Genomic DNA, 19,616 nt, shown 5'->3' with positions numbered 1-19,616 from the left:
CATATCTGCTTTATCTGTTAACTATGTTTGTTATAGTTTGCCAATTCAGCGTAACAGAAAAGTCAAGCTCATTCATTTGTTTGGTCAAGACCTGTGTTGCATTGGATTTATGGAAAAAACTGATATCCTTCAGGCGTCTTTTGATAATGATATGATCTGATTAAATTAGATATTGTCAAGGTTATTATTGTTGATTATACTGTGCGGTACAAACTAACAGCATTATAAATCAAGTTTTTAAATTTACCCTAAACTTTTCACCCTGTTTTTCAGTACTGTGAGTATAACTCTTACTGGTTAATGAATGTTTCCAATATCTATAAGAAACTGATAGTGCTTGGAAAAATTTGATTTGCATCATTTTCCGTTTACTTTTACTTTCTACTTTTCCGTTTAATTGTTTGATACTGATGTTTAATCAGCTGTCCTTAAGTTCTCTGTTGCATGCTTTATCACACTTATACATTGTCTAATATCAGTTATTGCTGTTGTTTTGGTCTGTCACCTGAAATTAGGTCCACAATCTAGCAATGGGAAATAGCTTTTTGTCCTTTCCTGTCCTTGAATGTGATTCAGCAGTTTTGTGACTGTAATGTGATTTTGAAACTAGTCTCACACTGGCTGTGCCATCTCTTTTAATCTTCATTAACAGATACTGAATGATCTCTTTTAATGTATGACATTCAAAGTTACCATTTATGCTCCATCTGTGAAAGTCTAGTTTTAGATGATTAAAGATGACAGATTTGCTCTAAAAAGGCTTGATAAGTTTAAAACATTTTTTTTTACATATTTAAAGGTAGAGGTTCATCTTTCATTTGTAGCATTTGTATTATCCTTAAAACTAGATCTTGTCTTTATATATTGTGTTGTTATACACTCACCGGCCACTTTATTAGGTACACCTGTTCAACTGCTTGTTAACACAAATATCTAACCAGCCAATCACATTGCACCAACTCTATGCCTTTAGGCATGTAGACAAGATCATTTAGGTATGTAGACAAGGTCAAGACAATGTGCTAAAGTTCAAACCAAGCATCAGAATGGTGGAGAAAGGTTATTTAAGTGACTTTGAACGTGGCATGGTTGTTAGTGCCAAACGGGCTGGTTTGAGTATTTTAGAAACTGCTGATCTGCTGGGATTTTCAGGCACAACCATCAGTAGAGTTTACAGCGAATGGTCTGAAAAAGAGAAAATATCCAGTGAGCAGCGGTTCTGCTGCTCACTGGATATTTTCAAATACCTTGTTGATGGCAGAGGTCAGAGGAGAATGGACAGACTGGTTTGAGCTGATAGAAAAGCAACAGTAACTCAAATAACCACTTGTTACAACCGAGGTATGCAGAAGAGCATCTCTGAATGCTCAACACATGGAACCTTGAAGCAGAACGGGCTACAGCAGCAGAAGACTACACTGAGTGTCACTCCTGTCCACTAAGAACAGGAAACTGAGGCTACAATTCGTATGGGCTCAGCAAAATTGGACAATAGAAGACTGGAAAAACTTGCCTGGTCTGATGAGGCTCGATTTCTGCTGCGACATTCAGATGCTGGGGTCAGAATTTGGCATAAACAACATGAAAGCATGGATCCATCCTGCCTTGTATCGAGGGATATTTTCTTGGCACGCTTTCCCCTTAGTGCCAATTGAGCATCGTTTAAACTCCACAGCCTACCTGAGTATTGCTGCTGACAATGTCCATCCCTTTATGACCTCAGTGTACCCATCTTCTAATGGCTACTACCAGCAGGATAACACGCCATGTCACAAAGCTCAAATCATCTCAAACTGGTTTCTTGAACATGACAATTAGTTCACTGTACTCAAATGGCCTCCACAGTCACCAGATCTCAATCCAGTAGGGCACCTTTGGGATGTGGTGGAACAGGAGATTTGTATTGTGGATGTCCAGCTGACAACTCTGCAGCAACTGTGTAATACTATCATGTCAATGTGGACCAAAATCTCTGAGGAATGTTTCCAGCACTTTGTTGAATCTATGCTATGAAGAATTCAGGCAGTTCTGAAGGCAAAAGGGAGTCCAACCAGGTACTAGAAAGGTATACCTAAGAAAGTGGCCGATGAATGTATATTGTATTGTGACGACCCCTCTGCTTTGCTCACTTTCTGTCTGCAGGGGCGGGTAAATTGACTTTATTACTTTGAAAACCTGTGTGACTGGATTTAGCTGGGCTGTGACAGTATGTACAATATTTATGGTTCTTTAGCTGATTTTGAGCTAACCAACAAAAACCCTTTAACAAGAATTCTGTATGTGTGTTTCTGTGTACATGAAACGTGGATTGACATAATGTAGGTTTCCTTAAAACACCATTCCCCAGTTCACCTATGTGCACCTTGGCCAGTAAGCTTGCTCTCAATTGTTATTCCCACTAAATATAATTTGAGTGTCAACAGCATCACTGAGTGCTGAAGTATTGTCCCTGCTAACAATACCTCGGTGCTAAACTGCTTGATAAACACAGTGTGAAAATACCAGCGTATTACATGAGAGTTTCAACATACTGAAGTTCATATTGCCCTTGTTTTGTGTGGTTGCATCATGGTTGCATCATTATTCATATAACAATGCATTATGGAAACATTTTTAAAAGGATTTTCTCGTTACTACTTTATCCAACAAAGTTTCAGCAGTGTGGAACTCTGTTAGGATTGCACCTGTGGTCACTTTGAGATGTCTCCTTTTTTAGAGGGCACTGTTTTATTTTTTATTTTTTATTTTTTTTATGTCAGCAGAAGTTATTCCAGTGCAGTTAGGAGGAGTACGCAGTTGAGTGAATTCCAAAATTTACAATAATATACATGTATGTGCATGGTTGTTTTGTGAAAAATGACCAGAGTGCTAAATGCACTACCAAATCTCACCACCAGAGAGAGTCAATAAACCATGCAGAGTCAAGGTCCATTTTGTATAACATGTTCAAGAAGGAGTGTTTACTTCTTTTTTCCCTGGATCATTTTAATTCCCCCTCTTGTGATATCATCTGCTCTTCGAAATGGTTAAAACTTTCATTTAAGCTGTGAGTAAAATAGATCTTAACCTTTGAAGCAACAGCCCTTGTTCTTTTTTGCTGTAGAGACAAATTACATTGAATTTGTTGAACCACAAACCAAACTCTCTCTTGTCTCTTTCCCCATGGCAACCATGGACAGGGAACCGGCAGATAAACACAGACCTGTTGCCATCGCCCACACAATACACACAGCCGCATACCAGACACACACACAATGTGCTAGTTAATTGAAATATGACACGTGGAAATGATGATTAATCATGATTAATTGTGATATCTTTGTGTTGTCTGTTCTGTCGGAGAGACAGGATGAAGTCAGTGCATCTGCTCATGTGTATTAAACAAAATACTACATAATATTGTCGAGGTTCTGTGTACTGGAGTGGAATATATTAAAATCTACTCTGAGTTGTTTGCCAGCAGGGGAGCAGGTTTGATTAAGTTGAACAATTAGCAGTTGCTCTCTATGTCTGTGATTTTGCTTTTGATGATGCATTAGTGCATATTTAAGGCAGAGGGAGCAAATAGTGAATGACCAAAAGCACTGAGTACTGTACATGTGATGTCACTCTGCACAAATTGTAAAGAACGTGATCAAAATGTGAATACTATGAAAAATGTGAGTACGAGCACTCGGTGTTCAGCTCCTTCTACTGCTTCCCTCCACCACCACCACCACCCCCGCAAAATGCAGGCTTCTCAACAACCCGTTGCTATTAGATACTGCTGTCACCATGGCAGTAAATTCTCAATCATTTGCTCCTGGCCACACACACACACACACACACACACACACACACACACACACACTCACACACACACACACACACATGTTTAGCTGTGATGTGGGAGGGTTGTCCTTGAGTCGAGTGTTCCCAGGTCCAGCTGGGAAACAGTCCACCTGTGAACAGAATTCAAATGCTGTGACAGGGAAGGGATTCCACATTTCAACAATTTTCACATGCACCCTGTTATAGGATATCATGTCCCATCATATGTGCCATCATGCAGAATGTGGCAGATTTTTGCACCCAGTGGTGTGTGTGTGTGTGTGTGTGTGTGTGTGTGTGTGTGTGTGTGTGTGTGTGTGTGTGTGTGTGTGTGTGTGTGTGCAAGCTTTTCCTGATAAATGAGTCACATTGCTAAACTTGACAAGGTGACATGCTTGCTTCTGTTCAGATGTACCTGTAATAAAGAGTCGACCTACTAATGATATCAGTGAAAGTGACTCAGGACCTTGACTCACTAATAGCTGAAAACATACTTTCAGATATTGTGTATTTGTGTCAGAGTGTCCGAACACTGTCGGTGTGTGTATCACCATTTCCTCAGAATTATATACTTTAATTCTACTTCTTATACTTAAAATATGAGACACAAACATATTTATTTCCCTGCACACACACATATATAATTTTTAAACTACAGTTTCATGATAATGATGATAATAAAAATACTAACAACTAAAGAATTTAACACCAGACGTGAGATGAATTTTCACATCTTGTGTAGCTGTCCCGAGCAGCTGACGTCAGCTCACGGAAGATGAAATAAACATACGGACAAAATAGAAAGGTGAGACAGAGAATGGAGAATTGAGAAAGTGAGAGAGAGATAGGAGGATAGGCAGAGCTTATTTTCTTTCTCCAATAAAAGCGACAACCCCCCCAGTGTTGCTATGGCGACCTCCTCTCTCTCCCTTCCTTTCAGCGAGCTACCACTTATCCTTGCTGCCTTTCAGTCAGCAGGGCATGTGGGTGTGTGTGCTTTTGTGTGTTGGCTCCTGAATGAATCAAGCAAATGAAGGGGAAAGCCATTAGAGAGCCAAGTCGAACTGTTTCACACACACATATACACACAAATACACATTAAGAAACATTAATATAAACCTTCAAGCTACAAAAATGCTTTGTACTTTTAACTTAACTGACTCGTTCTGTCTTTCTGAATGTCTCCTCTTTTCTTTTCTCTCTTTTTGTGCTTTTTTTTAAAAAAAAAATTGCAGTGATCCTTGCTATTCTCTTTTGCTTTCTTTCAAAACCAATCTGGCTGATTTTCACCACACACCCACTCAAATACACAAACAGCCTTTCTACCATTATTTTCTGTAAATGTGAGTGAAAAGAAAAATGGTGGGGATAAATAGGGAGCCATATGAGTGTGTGCCTCTTTTTTCCCATTAGTGAAAGGGTAGTGGTCAGTAATGTGAACAGTGAATCCCACACTGTGAGACAGAATCGTCTCTGAACTGTCACAGGAGGCAGGACATCACAAAGTATGCACTGCCCTGCCCATGAATTAAAAGAGTCTTTTTTTATATATAACTCATAGCGCTTGTTTTTTATATTGTGGAAGAACTGCTGAAAGTGTTTTGTGATACAGCATCAGCACTGATGGATTTGTCATCACTGACCATAGGCTATGTTTCTATACCTGTCTTCACAAGCTCCTCATTTAATATGCTCTCTAAGAACTGAATAAAAAATGCATGTCTTAAGCTGCCAGCATCATTTGACCCTAGAAAGGCTCTGGGTATCATGTCATTTCAGACTGTCTGGATGTTTAATAATGTTTAACACACACGTCACATGACACACTCATTTGACTTTGCCTTTCATTATTGAATAAGTTTAGAGCAATCAATAAAGTTTGGAGTTTGGAGAGAAAAAAAAACAATGGTAAAATTGGAGTAATAAAACAAGTCTATTTATGCATATTTTGGGTTTTACTGCATTCCCCACATGCCTTTTGGTCATGACTGCTGCTGAAATCCTGAGCTGTTATTATGCTGTATCTCGTAATAAATGGTTTCAGCTGACAGGATCTTATTCTCTAATAATGCAGAATATCTATATAGACATTGGCATCCAACTCTGGTAATCCAAAGATGTGATTTGACATATTGTATCCTGTCTGACGGCCAGAAATATTTTATTTCTAGGCATCGTGGCAGGAAGCCATGGGAGCTCTGATCATACAGCACTGCCACTACAGGTAGAGTATATTGCATGCATCAGTTTAAAAAAGCAATATCATGTATTTGTTTAAACATTAGGAGTGGTACTCTGCAGTAATAGAAAAGAAACAGAGGACATGTTTTACACAAAATATTAATAGCAAAGTCAACTTAGTTGATGTTGTTCATTTGAATTCCGGTGTCGTCCATAGTTGCAACACAGGACATCTGACCACTGATAGAGCCTGAGAGAGATAGAAAGAAGTATCTTTAAACTTGCATTAACTGATATTTTGGCCACTTGGGGGTGGCAGGTAACAAGCTGTAAATAGCACATTGACATATTGTTGTCTATCCTACCTCACCCATCATCACATCTCACCGCACCACTTAAACACTAACATATTCTTCAGTGCCGTTACTGTAGATGCTATTTGCACAAACTTTCTCCACTTCAGCCTCCACCTGATTTGGCTTTACAGTTTTTGTATGAACTGCGGAGTGTCTTTTACTTCCAAGTTAATTAAAGCAGGGGGATTACTTGCAAAGCTGCATGCATATTATTTATCATTTATCATGCTGCTGTATTGCCATAGCCTGGAGCCGTCCACAGAGTAGAGTTATCACTTCATTCCGATATAGTCAAACTGTACTGAAATCTTCACCTTCATTACTGCATATAACCAAATAACATGAGTTATTTCCTACAAAGCCACGGTGGTGTTATTGAGAATATATGCTGCAGTAAATCTGAGAGCTTCTCAATGTCTACACCCATACTGGACTAAATTACTGTTCTTTCATACATAAATTACCACCAGTAGCCACAACTTGTCAATATATATTATACTGAGGCTGTTAGGAGAGCTGTTCTGGTTTTAAAACAGAATATAAAAACCACAGGACCAGAATCTAATTTTAATGAATTTGTCAGTTTCTAGTATATTTTCTATATTTGCCTGTGCTCTGATCTTACAGCGCTGCCACTACAGGTAGAATATTTTGCATGCATCAGTTTCAAGTAGCAATATCCTGCATTAGTGTAAAACATTAGGAGGTACTCTGCAGTAATACAGATGAGAAAGGGAGGAACTGCTTTATAAGTAGCCACCATGTGTCAATGTTAAATTATACAGAAGCTCTTAGGAGAGCTTTCAATGATACAGACTTTTAGGCAAGTCCTGTGCATAAGGTGTATGAATGTACATTTTATTCTCAGATTACATTCTTAAATAAATGATACAAATTAAATCAATTCAAATAAGGTTCATTTAATCCTTATTGAAATATGAAGTTGTCACAAAGTTTTCTAAGATCACACAGTACAAAATTGATATCTGAAATCATGTTCTGCAATTTGCACTGTAGGTTTTTAAGGATGCAGAGACAATCTTCATCTTGCAATGAATAAATACTGTGCTAAAGATGCCGATAGACTGACATCCACAACCTGTCATAATAAGCAGCTCTTAAATCTGTAGACAATGGTAGAAAACTTGTCACCAGAAGCCAAAGGAAACTTATCATCCAGCAGAAATAACACGCTGTAACTAACTCAAGTGGTTTACCTTTGGGTTGTGACACACGGAAAGAGAATGAGGGAGAGAGTGAGGCAGGCAATAGAAATAGAGGAGGAGAGATGAGAGGGACAGAAGCTCTGCTGCAGAACACACCTCATCTCCTCTTTAGCTGGAGGGAGAGAGAGAGAGAGAGAGAGAGAGGGAGGGAGAGGGAGAGAGAGAGATTCAGTCTATGCCAATTTTCTCTTCAGCTCCAGTGACAGAGAGGGAGAGCTAGGGAAGTGATATTTCAGGAATCTTAAGAGATCCATAAATGTGTGACTGAGAAAGAGTGAGAGCGAGAGAGAGACAGAGAGACACAGAGAGAGAGAGGAAGAAGAAGAAGAAACATCCCAGCACATGAAGCATTTGCAAAGAAAGACTGAAAACAAATGAAGACAGAAAGAAACGACAGAGAGAGATGTAGTCACCCCTTCTGTTACGGTAAGAATCCTGAAATATGTTGATAGGACATTATAGCTCTCACACAGACATGCAGTCACTCTTGCACACATGCAGCTATGGATGCACTAAGAGTGAAAGCAGTATTTATCCAAAGCTGATGTAGCAGGTGTGTATATATGTGTGCTAGAAATTGAGAAGCTTGGGGAGCTCTGTCGACAGAGGGGGAAATAAACCACAAGTTCATGTATATGTGCGTCTATGTGTATGCTGGAACAGATTCAGCTGCAGGGCTATATGTCTGTTTTTTTTTCTGTTTCTTTTTTTATTAGGATCTGCATCCAGCACCTCTATCTCTGTCTTACCATCTCTCTCTCTCCTGCTCTCTAAATCTTCCCTCTCGCTATTCCGCCCTGTTGCAGTGTCTCTCTGTGTCGTAGCTGCACAGCACAAACAAACCTTATGCAATGGACCGTCTCATGCGAGCATATATTTCATCTCTGCTATATTTTACTCCCTTTATCCATTACGACATCTATGTCTTTTGTCCAGCTCTCTCCAGGCTCTTTCTCAGATTGGAAAAAGCAAAGTCAAATGCAACAGAGAGTGAGAGGCATGTCTGTCATTTAACTTCTGGAGAAGCATGAATGTGACTGGTGTGAAATAACGCAGATGTTTTATTCCTATGCTTTTTTTTCACATCCAAAGGGGCTGTGGAAACTTTCAATCAATATATTTACTTCCTGATAGTCGCCCATGAGAGGACCATCAAATCTATTGTCCTTCACTTAATTGTCTCAGTGTAATCTGTATAATTGTACGGCACAAGCCATACTGCAAGAAGAGTTGTTGAGAGGTGAAAAAGGATGTGTCACTTTAGTTCTGATTCTGCATTTTCAAATGTCAGATTCTTTTTCCAAAAGTAGAACTTATTGTAAAAGAAATCCACATGTAATGTTTTTCTCTCAAAAAAGCAGTGTGTGCGCGTGCGTGTCAACCGTGTGTAGGGTTTGAAGGATTGAGGTTCCACCTCGCTGTATCATTATATTGGCTTGTTCCCTTGCTTGTATTATCTGTTAAGTGTCAATTATTTTACCTTATTCAACAACGTACCAGACAAGCCTCAATGCAAACAGGATCAGATGCAGAGTTTGTTGTTTGTTGTGTATATCACTAAATAGGCTGCCCACTAAAATGACAGACTGATGAAACAAGTTAAACTGAGTTTAATCATGATTACTTGTGTCTAGGATGTTATTACTGTAGATGAACTCTCCCATATGAGAGAATAAAATGGTTAAAAACAAAAAGAAGAACCTGTCCAGCTGAAAAATGGATAGATCAGATATTGTTTGATTCTTTTAATACTGTTTTACTGTTGTGAAGTGTATTGAGACACCCCAGTGGTGTTGTTTTGCATTTTAAATAAATAAACTTTGACTTTAACTTTAGATATTGGTTAAAAAATGTGCATTCAACTTAATTTAGGGTTCAGGATGGATATTAAAGAAAAGTGCACAAAAGTCTGGTGTGTTGAGTAGTATCTTTTAAAATATTGAATGTTGCTTTTAAAGTGCACATTAATGCACATCTGCACTTGTGCTCTTTTCTTTTTAGGACAATGTTATGACTAAGTTTTGTTGGATGCAACTGGATATGTAGAAACTGCAGTAACATTTAACAAATGCTGTCAGAAGCCAAAACTGTTTTATCACAAAATTATAATAATAATAAAAAAAATCAAATTAAACTTAGGACTTGTGGAAATTCTCAGTACAATTACATTTCCACTCACTATTTCCACTGAAATCATTAAATAAAACCTTGTAGCATATCCTGCAACCATTTATGAGTAGTTAAAAGAAAATGTGTTTTTCCTCAGCTGTTTTGGAATAAGGTCAGTGCAGCTTTGTTTTTTAGAAACCATTACTCATCCTTGTATGACCATGACGTTGCTGTGGATAATATGTGAGCTACTGTGCAGTCACATAACAAACAATCAAAGATTCAGAGGAGTCAGGGGAGTAATAATGGCCACTAAGCCAGATGTGCAGCTGCACTATTCCAGCAATAGTCAACAATAGACACAACTGCTGTAACCAATCACTTAGATCAGTCATGTTGCTCATTTGGAGAATCTGCTAAACCTGCTATGTCATATCCAGCTGCTGCTGCTGCTGCTACTTGCTCTCTAAAGCTGGCACTGCCAAATGTCAGATCCCTATCTAACAAAACTTTCATTGTTAATGACATTATATGTAACAACAGACTTCATTGTATTATGCTCACTGAGACCTGACTGGATGAGACCGGTGACAAAGAGTTGATAGAAACATCTGAAAATTTCAATTTTGTACACTGTACAAGATACAATAGGAAGGGCGGGAATGTTACTGCCTTTTATGCTGATCATTTAAGCTTTAATAATATTTCTTTTGGCAATTTCTCATTTATTGAGTAAGTTGCTGTTGTTTTTAAATCTGTATCCCCTACCCTATTAATTACACTGTATCACCCTCCTAAGCTTAAGCATGGCCTCTTAGAAGAATTTAGTGAGCTACTATCCAAAATTTCAACTGAATTTGATTGCATTGTTATCTCAGGAGACTTCAACATCCATACTGATAAACTCAATAATGCAGATAGAAAACAGTTTACTGATCTGTTAGAGTCATTTCAATTCTCACAACATGTTACATGTACGGGACCTACCCACAAATAGGCCACATGCTTGACCTGGTTATCTCAAAGGGTCTAAATATTACAGTTAAATCCATTCTAGATGTTGCAATCTCAGACCCCTTCTGCACATTTTTTAGTATGACCTGGCTCCCTAAGCATGCCAACCAAGCGTTTTATCCATGAAAGTGCAATAGATATGTTTATCAGTCAGTATGCTGACATGGTGCGATGCCATGGTGGATTACTTCAACTGTGTTCTTGGTCAAATCAATGACAGCATTGCACCCATAAAAAACAAAAAAGTATCTGTAACACCAAAAGCTCCATGGAGATAATAAGATAACCATAGACCAATCTCCAAAATAATTTTTCTCAGTAAAATATTTGAAAAGACTGTCTACAAACAGCTGCATACCTATAACTCAACAATCTGTATGATGTGTATCAATCTGGTTTCAGGACTAACCAATGCACTGAAACAGTTCTTATAAAAGTAATCAATGATCTATACTTAAATCAAGTCACTGGCTTCCAATAAAATACAGAATTCATTTCAATGTATTACTCACTGTTTACAAATCACTTAATGGTCAAGCTCCTAAATACATCTCTGACCTGCTTGCTGCTTACAAACCCTCCAGAACTCTCAGATCATCAGACACTAGTCTACTAACTGTACCCATGATCGGAAGTGAGTCTGGTGAAGGTGCATTCAGTCATTATGGGCCCACTCTCTGGAACAAACTGCCTGATGATATAAGATGTACCACAACTGTGTCGTCTTTTAAAAGCAAGCTGAAAACCTACGTGTTCTCTCAGGCCTTTGGCTAGCTAGTGCCTCCATCTGTCTGTCTGTCTGTCTCTCTCTCTCTCTCTCGCTGGGTATGTGTGAGTGGGTATGTTTGTGTAAGTGGGTGGGCAGGGGATGGATTTTTATGAATTTATGTTTTTTCATATATTAAATATGTATTCACAATGTATTTTATTTTGTTCATATTTGTTGTGTGTGAAGCACATTGAGCTTACATTGTATGAAATGTGCTGTATAAATAAAGTTGATTTTACTTGACTTGACTAAGTGCAAAAATATTCTCTACTTATCGACAGGGACAGAGTCATGAAAGTAGCCGCTGAGTCATACAGCTCTGTATTACAGTCCTTTTCTGAGTGGCTCAAATTACAAAACAGCCCAAGTCCTTTATATACACACGTCAGTACACAGCTCTGCTGTCCTGAAACTGAAAAAACACTGTTAGCTTTTTGAGAGCAAATGACAGAAACAAGGGACATCAAAATTAAATGATGAATCCATTATTGAGCAGGCTGCATATGAAAAGATGAGAGAGTCGAGATGAAAGTGAATGACTGATAGAAGAGTGAGAAGAGCCCCAGGAGAGTTAGGACTGCTCCTGTTACAGCTCAGACATTCAATTGACTCAGTGTTTGGATAACATTCTGCACTTAGCTGACACAAACATAATTACAAAGCTACACAAGGCTCATGTTGTGCTACTTGTGTAATCAAACCACATGCTGTTTAAATGCTAATAGCTTCTCTCTTCATCTTAATAGATGTGCTAAATTTAATCAGTCAATTCTTCTCCCTCTTTTATAGTGGAAAAAACTTGGCAATCATCTCTTCACACTTTCTCCCCCATCCACTAACAGACGTGAAAGCCTGCAGAGTTGAACAGTACTTCCTCTTAGTCATGTAGCCTGCAGACTTCAGTGGCAGATGTAGAGTTTTGTCTCACCAACTGGCAGGATGGAAAGACTTTGCTGGTGTCTGGAAAGGTTAAAGGTTCATTTCTTATTTAAAAAGAAAAAAAAGAGGCATACGAACATCATCAGAGAAATTGGACATACAGGACGTGATTTGGTAGAACAAATAGAGAGATAGAGATTGATAAGGGAGGAAATACAGTTTTGCAGTTTCAGAGATGTCGTCATGACGCGCTTTTCCTCAGTCCAGTCAGTGTTGTTTCGTCTGTGTTTTTATCAACTACCATAATACACATGTTGGACCAAAACAAATTTTGAAGTAAATCTCAAAACACTGAGAAAGAGTGAGGATGGGAGATTTGTTTCCATGGCAACTGTGCAGTAAGCCTTGCACAGCTTCTTGGCATGTGTGTAAGTGTGTGTTTCTGATCATGCATTTAAATCTTAGATCATTTAGTCAATATTTTGTGCTTATTATCCACCGCCTTCATTTACTTCAGTTCCTAACCAGTGTAGTTGTTGCCAATGCTTCAATAATGATGTAACAAGCACTCCCTTCTTTGTGTAGGAAGCTGAAAACGCCACACTTAAAGTAAAACAGTTACTGTTCTTGATTACTTTGGATAACAGTCATGAACCTCTTCTGAAAGGTAAAGAAAAAAGTCAGAATATACAGAGGCAAATATTCCTAATTACAAAATGTTGCAGTGATATTAGGTTCTTAAATGGTTTACTCAGAAAGAATCACGAGGCTTTCTGCTTTCCAACATTTCTCAAAGTTTGTCAACTCAGGATTTAACCAGTTTGTTAAGGAGTTAAAGCCTCTCTGTGATGAATTTGTAAATTTCAAGTGGTAGTATCAAAAAAGACACTGGTAGCATCACATGACTTCCAAGGTCAAATTTTTCTCTTAACAAAAACATGTGCCATCACACTTATTTGAAAGATGATATAATCACAAGGATTCTACACACGGGGGCTGTAAGATAGTGTATGAATAGTTTTTGTGCAGTTTTTCATCATGTAAAAGGTGGAAGTCCAAATAAAGCCAGTGAAACTTAAAGCTGCTGTGATCTACATTTTAATATTTAATGGATTGAATTACTATGTGTAATATAAAAGGTGTGGCTCACAGTTTAATCTCTACATCTGTCATTTTAGCGTCTTTCAGCTACATTGCTGTTTTGATTCACCCGATTTAGGTTCATTTTAGGCCGCACCAAGTAGGTGTTTTCAGCAAAGATGCTCTAAAATCTCACTAAACACTACCTTCCCTCCACCAAACACAAGACAGATAAAGTTTACGACTAGCTGGTGAGCATACTGGAAAATGTAAGAATCGGATATTTTCAATGTTGTGTTTACCCTCCTGTGCTGCCCCCAAGTGGCCAAAATCCAATAATGCAGATTTTAATGAAACCTGTTGTACATTTTATTGAATGCAACCAAACACACAATAACTCACATGCAACACTTCGGCCTGTATTTTTAGGCATTACTTTATTAAAGAAAATATAACCTGACACCCACGTAAATTAAAATCAGAGAACAGGTTGATGCTTCTTAGTCCAGCACATTAAATTACTCCCTGTGGGGTGTTTTGTCACCAAGTTTCTCCACAATGAGATTGACAGCGGTGGTGTGGCAGTGGACTTCTGACTAGATGGCAACCTCTTTAAGATCAAGAGGCTCCATGCAACCACCAAACTCTGTAGAGAGCATGTCCTGGAGCTGCAGTATGCAGAGGACTGTACTCTCCTGGCCTATACTCCTGAGGAGAATAGACCAGGAGAAATACAGCCATGGTTACCACCACTACCACCACATATACATGCCCCACCGACGATAGAGCTTGTGGGTCCAGGATAGGACTGTTCAGCCATCACTGTTTTTTCGATGGACAACTGAAGAAGTGTGTGTGTGTGTGTGTGTGTGTGTGTGTGTGTGTGTTTGTTCCAGCAGTAGCTTCATTTACAAAGTCTTTCCCATTGTAGCCTTAAGTACTGGCTTAAGGCTGATACGGTTGATAATATAAAAGATCCTTGGGGTCTTTTTAACGGTTACATAATAAGTAACATTTGTGGGACGCTATGTTCTAACAGGCACTGAATTTGAAGTACTGACATGAAATATTTACATGCAACGTGATTTCATCACTCCTGCATATTTACCTATTCTCCTGTAGGTTGAAAGTAAGAATGGAGCTGTTTCTCTCTCTCTTCCTCTTACTCTCTTTCTCTCGGTTTTTACCATGGTCATCTTCATTTATTTGTCATTATTCTGTATGTGTCGAATTGTGCTGCTACAGTCTCTCTTTAGAAAACAGAGGCTTCCCTCTACATGCTTTTTTCAGCCTTTTCTTTCCGTTCTCATTCATCTTCTCCCCTGCTTTTCTCAGCTGCAGAGCATTTCTGTTTTTATGAGTCTGCATTATACATCCTTGAAAACTGTTAAAACATCCTTTGTATTTTAAATCCAATAAACTCAGTTTAGAGTGGGAACTGATGAGGTATAATGTGTAGAAATATGTTTGTGTTTAAGTGACACTTTTAACAACTGACTGTATTAGAAAGCTGATTTGATTTTTCCGTAATTTTTGTTTATCTCTTCTTGTGTTTCTGACAAAGCAGTGAGCCGCCATGCTGCGAGCCATGAGTCCTCCACCTGTGGCCAGGATGTGAGATCAAACAACAACAAAGGCCGTCATCGAGCACTGTGCAATCCCTGTACTACACCTGCAATCAAAGTTATACAATAAAAAACTTGTTGACATTATAGAGCCAAGCTTGGCTACAAAAAGAACTTACACATCTTTTTTTTATTTGTCGGAAGCCACCGTAGAACATTATCAACAATATAATCACTTTTTATTTGGCTTCGATTTTTTAAATGATGACACTAAACCATCTGGCCTCCCTTTCACAGTTTGCACACACACCTTGAAACTGTTAATATCACACATATCCAAATGATTAATCTCAAATCCTCATAACAAACTCTTCAAGCCTTCCTCACCTTGTCTAAATCAGCTCCTGTGCCCTGTGAGGATTATGAGGCCGACTTTAGTGCTTCTACAGTCACAGTGTCTCCTGTGTGTGTTTGTTGGTGTGTGTGTGCCCAGAGCTGTGGGCTCACTACCTCACGCGCTACCATGGCACGTCTCCTGCCCTGTGCGGTGTGTGTGTCAGATCAAGCCATGGTTCTCACCTGATTCTGTCTACCATGAAGCTCCTACTGTGGACTGCAACAACCTGCTGCTGACCAAGCTCCCCTTACCCATACCCTCAAACACACACACCTTGCGTCTGCAGAGCAACCTTATATCTGAACTGGACACTGCAGTGCTGCATGGACTCCCCAACCTCACTGACCTCGACCTATCACAGAATCGCTTCAGCCGTGTCAGAACAATAACACAGAGTTCGTCCCTGCCCTCTCTGCTGTCTCTACACCTGGAAGAAAACCATCTCAGTCACCTCCCTGAGGCCTCCTTCTTCTCACTGCCAGCTTTGCAGGAACTCTTTCTCAGCCACAACAACTTACATTCAGTAGCACCTGGAGCCTTCACAGGTCTGGACTCCCTTCTGCGTCTGCATATTAACAACAACAGACTCACCACCATTGATCCTCGGTGGTTCAGGGCTTTGCCTCGCTTGGAAGTTCTCATGCTTGGGGGAAACCCTGTAGAGGCCCTGCCTGAGCGGGGATTCTTGGCTCTAAAATCCCTCCGGAGTCTTGTCCTCGGTGGTATGGGTCTGAGGGGCTTAGCTGAAAAAGCACTGGAAGGGTTGGAGGGACTGGAGAGCCTCTCCTTTTATGATAACCTTCTGACAAAGGTCCCCACTCAGGCCCTGAGGAGAGTGCCAGGACTGAAGTTCCTCGACCTCAACAAGAACCGCATCAAACTGATCGAGACGGGAGACTTTCGAGACATGGTCCACCTGAAGGAGCTCGGCCTGAACAACATGGACGAGCTGGTGTCCATTGAGAGAGCCGCCCTAGAGAACCTTCCAGAGCTCACCAAGCTGGAGATCACCAACAACCCACGTCTGTCCTACATTCATCCACTGGCTTTTGTTCAGCTGAGAAGGTTGGAGAGTCTAATGCTCAACTCCAATTCCCTGAGTGCTCTGCACCAGCACATCATGCTCTCCCTGCCAAGTCTTCAGGAGGTCAGCTTACACTCCAACCCACTCCGTTGTGACTGCCTGTTCCACTGGGCCGCCCAGGAGGCCTCCCACCCTCACATTGATAGAGAAACGCAAACCAACTTACAAACACCCCGGATGGTGCGTTTCATCCAACCCAAGGCCACCCTTTGCTCTGAACCCCCAGAACTGAGAGCTCGCAGGGTAAGAGAGGTGTCTACCAGGGAGATGTCAGCCTCCTGCCTCCCCATGATCCCCTCCAGCTCCCTCCCCTCCTACGTGGGTGTAAGAGAAGGAGGAGAACTGGTTTTGCACTGCCGAGCTCTTGCAGATCCACAGCCTGAACTATACTGGGTGACTCCCTCTGGGCTGAGACTTGGTCCTGCTCCGAGCTATGCATCTAAAGGTTTACTAGCTCCTTCTCCCTGCCACAGCCTGACAGCCTCTGAGAGATTCAATCACACATCCGCCTCCAGCACCTCTCTCGCTCAAGATGTTACTTCCTGTAACCCCTCCAAACACTACCGACTACTGCCTGAGGGAAGTCTGGAGATCAACAAGGTCACCTCAAGTGAGGCAGGATTGTATACATGTATAGCTGAGAATGCTCTGGGAGCAGATACACGCAGTGTTACTGTGGGTGTGCATGGCAGGGAAAAGAAAAGAAAGAGGGGAATGGCTGCTAATCTGAAGGGATATCCATTACTCCAAGCGGATGCAAGGTTAGAGGTGAGAGAAGTCGGAGAACACTTTGCTATCCTGTCCTGGCACAGCGGGCGCAACCTCCCCTCAACTCGCTTATCCTGGCAAGCCATATACTCGAACACACACACACCTACATACACCACACGTATCCTGGCTGGCACGCAGAGCTTCAACCTGACCCACCTGCAGGCAGAGACATTTTACCAAGTGTGTCTACATTTAGGGATGAGCGAGGGCACCAAGCATGCCAGCAGGAAATCAAAAGAGAGCAGAAAGCCTCAGTGTGTTTCATTCAGGACAAAGGATGCACCAGAGCCACAGCCCAGCCTGCAGCTTAGCCCAGAGCTGACCTCCACAGCAGTCACACTACTGCTCCTCGCACTCATACTGCTGCTGCTAGCAGGCCAGGGCTGGGATACTGAGCCAGGCGAAGAGGAAGGAAAGCACAGCAGTACCTTCCTACAGGAAATCAAAAGTCAAAAGGCTCCGATCATCAGCCAAAAGACAGAGGAGGGCAACAAACATCAGCCAAAGCAGATGAGAAACTGCTATTAGATCAGGACTGCTGAGATCATTTGTGCACATTTAAATGCAGACAAGAAACACCAACACACACACACATACAAAATGTCAAATATACACTTTGTGAATCACAACTAGAAGAATCGTAGATCAGAGCAGTGGTGTAGAAAGAGATTTGTATTTATTTTATATACCATATAAAGTATATATTGCAATTGTTTCTGTGTTAAGATGTATTGTAAAGAATGCCTAAACCCTTGCCAGGGAATTTAAACCGGACAATCATACTCCTGCTGCACAGCGAGTGAACAAAGGAGAAATAATTGAGTCTGAGCTGCTGATGACCGCTGGACTGAAACTAAAGAAAACCTGATTCAATCCAGGGACAGATATTTACAGAGGAGAGCGGCTCAGACCTCCAGGGTATTTGTCACGTTTCCCATCTAGATGTTCCACAGACTGAACCGTACTTTATCCAAGCAGATTAAACTCTGTCTTGAGGCTGATACTGAATGGAATTCCTGCTTGTTTTGGCTCTGTAAGTCAAAGTGATTGATGTAAACAGCCCTTTTGCTTAGCTTTCAGTACCTTGGACTGGGTTGTCCATCTTGCACTTGCAGTACATATACAGTATACTCATCCAGATTCCCCGCATAACGTCCCACATCCTCTTTGAGCATAAAAGTAATTAAAAGTGATTGTGTTAAATTCTATTTTGAGCTATTATACAATAAAATCTTTTTAATTTACATGATTTTGCTGTTTTTTTTCTCTTTTCTTACCACATACTGAGTTCAGATTATACTGAAAATACAATCATTACTTGATGGGAGATCAAGCCAGTACACACATCAGTAACCACATCATATCTGCAGCTAGAACTTCCTATCCCTGTGCAGCTGCTGTTGCTCCTCCATAAGTATCATAGCTCAGGACATCTCACACCCACTTAGTAAACACAAGACACAGTGTGTCCCCTGCTGGATAAGATCTGGAACTGGGCAAAGGCTTCAGCCAGGTTAAGATAGGTTCAGATTTTTGCGAGTTAGTCTTGGTACAGTTCTCACATGCCCATTTGTTTATTAAGAGTAACTGGTCGCTATGTTTCTTCCTACTCGTATTGGAAGTAAAGAGATTTCCTTCCTGATGTAACTAAAATCTACAGTAAGAGATAGGAGTCAAAATCCAAAGTCTTCGTTGTAAAAAAAATGTGTTCTGCTGTTCAGCTGAAGCAAATATGTTTAGACAAATCGGATTGCTATCTTCCAGAAGTTGTCTTTTAGTACAAGATACCCTCTCTGTGCCTCCTGAGGCACAAAGCACAAACAGGGAGTTTCATAATTTAGTATAAAAAAGACTAACTTTAGAAAAGAGCTGTTTCACAGAGAGGCTTCAGACTGAAGCTTCATGTGAGCTTCAGCTGAAATTTGGAAGGCTTTTTGTCATCTTTTATACATTGTAACACTCTAGTAACTACAGCACTTAACTGCCAGTATGAACAGGAGGAATGATTACAGCGACCAGTGGCACGCAAGTATTATATTAAAATAGACATGAAAAAATGTGAATCTGTACTTTAAAGGTACCATGATAGGTACAAGTGTATTTACTAACAATTTGTACTACTAACACAAGCTCTCTACTCGAGTTTGTTACAGTCAAAAGAGTGAAATGAGTTGTAATGTTTAATGTGATATGTGTATTTATTCCTTAGCATTATAGTTCTTAAAACCTGATATGCATTAAAAGTGCAGTTTGTACGCACAAGGACCACCAGGGTCATGAAAAATTTGCCATTGCTATCAAAATGATTGACAGTGTTAATGGTCTAAGTGAACAACTAAATAAGTTACTTCTTTCAGATGCTGTTTCTTTTTTTT

At 40.2% G+C, this 19,616-nt stretch overlaps 1 protein-coding gene across 2 annotated transcripts; it reads left to right on the top strand.

Moving 5' to 3' along the window:
- The first annotated feature begins 7,674 nt into the window (after nt 1-7,674).
- Nucleotides 7,675-18,485, top strand: LOC137181757 (leucine-rich repeat neuronal protein 2-like). 2 transcript variants are annotated; one of them, XM_067587711.1, is made up of 2 exons: nt 7,675-7,999; nt 14,992-18,485. In XM_067587711.1, exon 2 carries the CDS (start codon nt 15,412-15,414, stop codon nt 17,767-17,769), a length of 2,358 nt encoding a protein of 785 aa, XP_067443812.1. In that variant the 5' UTR covers nt 7,675-7,999; nt 14,992-15,411; the 3' UTR covers nt 17,770-18,485. The 2 variants fall into 2 exon arrangements, with proteins under 2 accessions (XP_067443812.1, XP_067443813.1); XM_067587712.1 differs by having other exon boundaries at nt 14,989-18,485.
- The last annotated feature ends 1,131 nt before the right edge of the window (nt 18,486-19,616 follow it).

This window comes from Thunnus thynnus, chromosome 4 (genome assembly GCF_963924715.1).
Source record: "Thunnus thynnus chromosome 4, fThuThy2.1, whole genome shotgun sequence".
Classification (NCBI taxonomy): Eukaryota; Metazoa; Chordata; class Actinopteri; order Scombriformes; family Scombridae; genus Thunnus; species Thunnus thynnus.
This window is presented reverse-complemented; position numbering and strand designations above follow the sequence as displayed.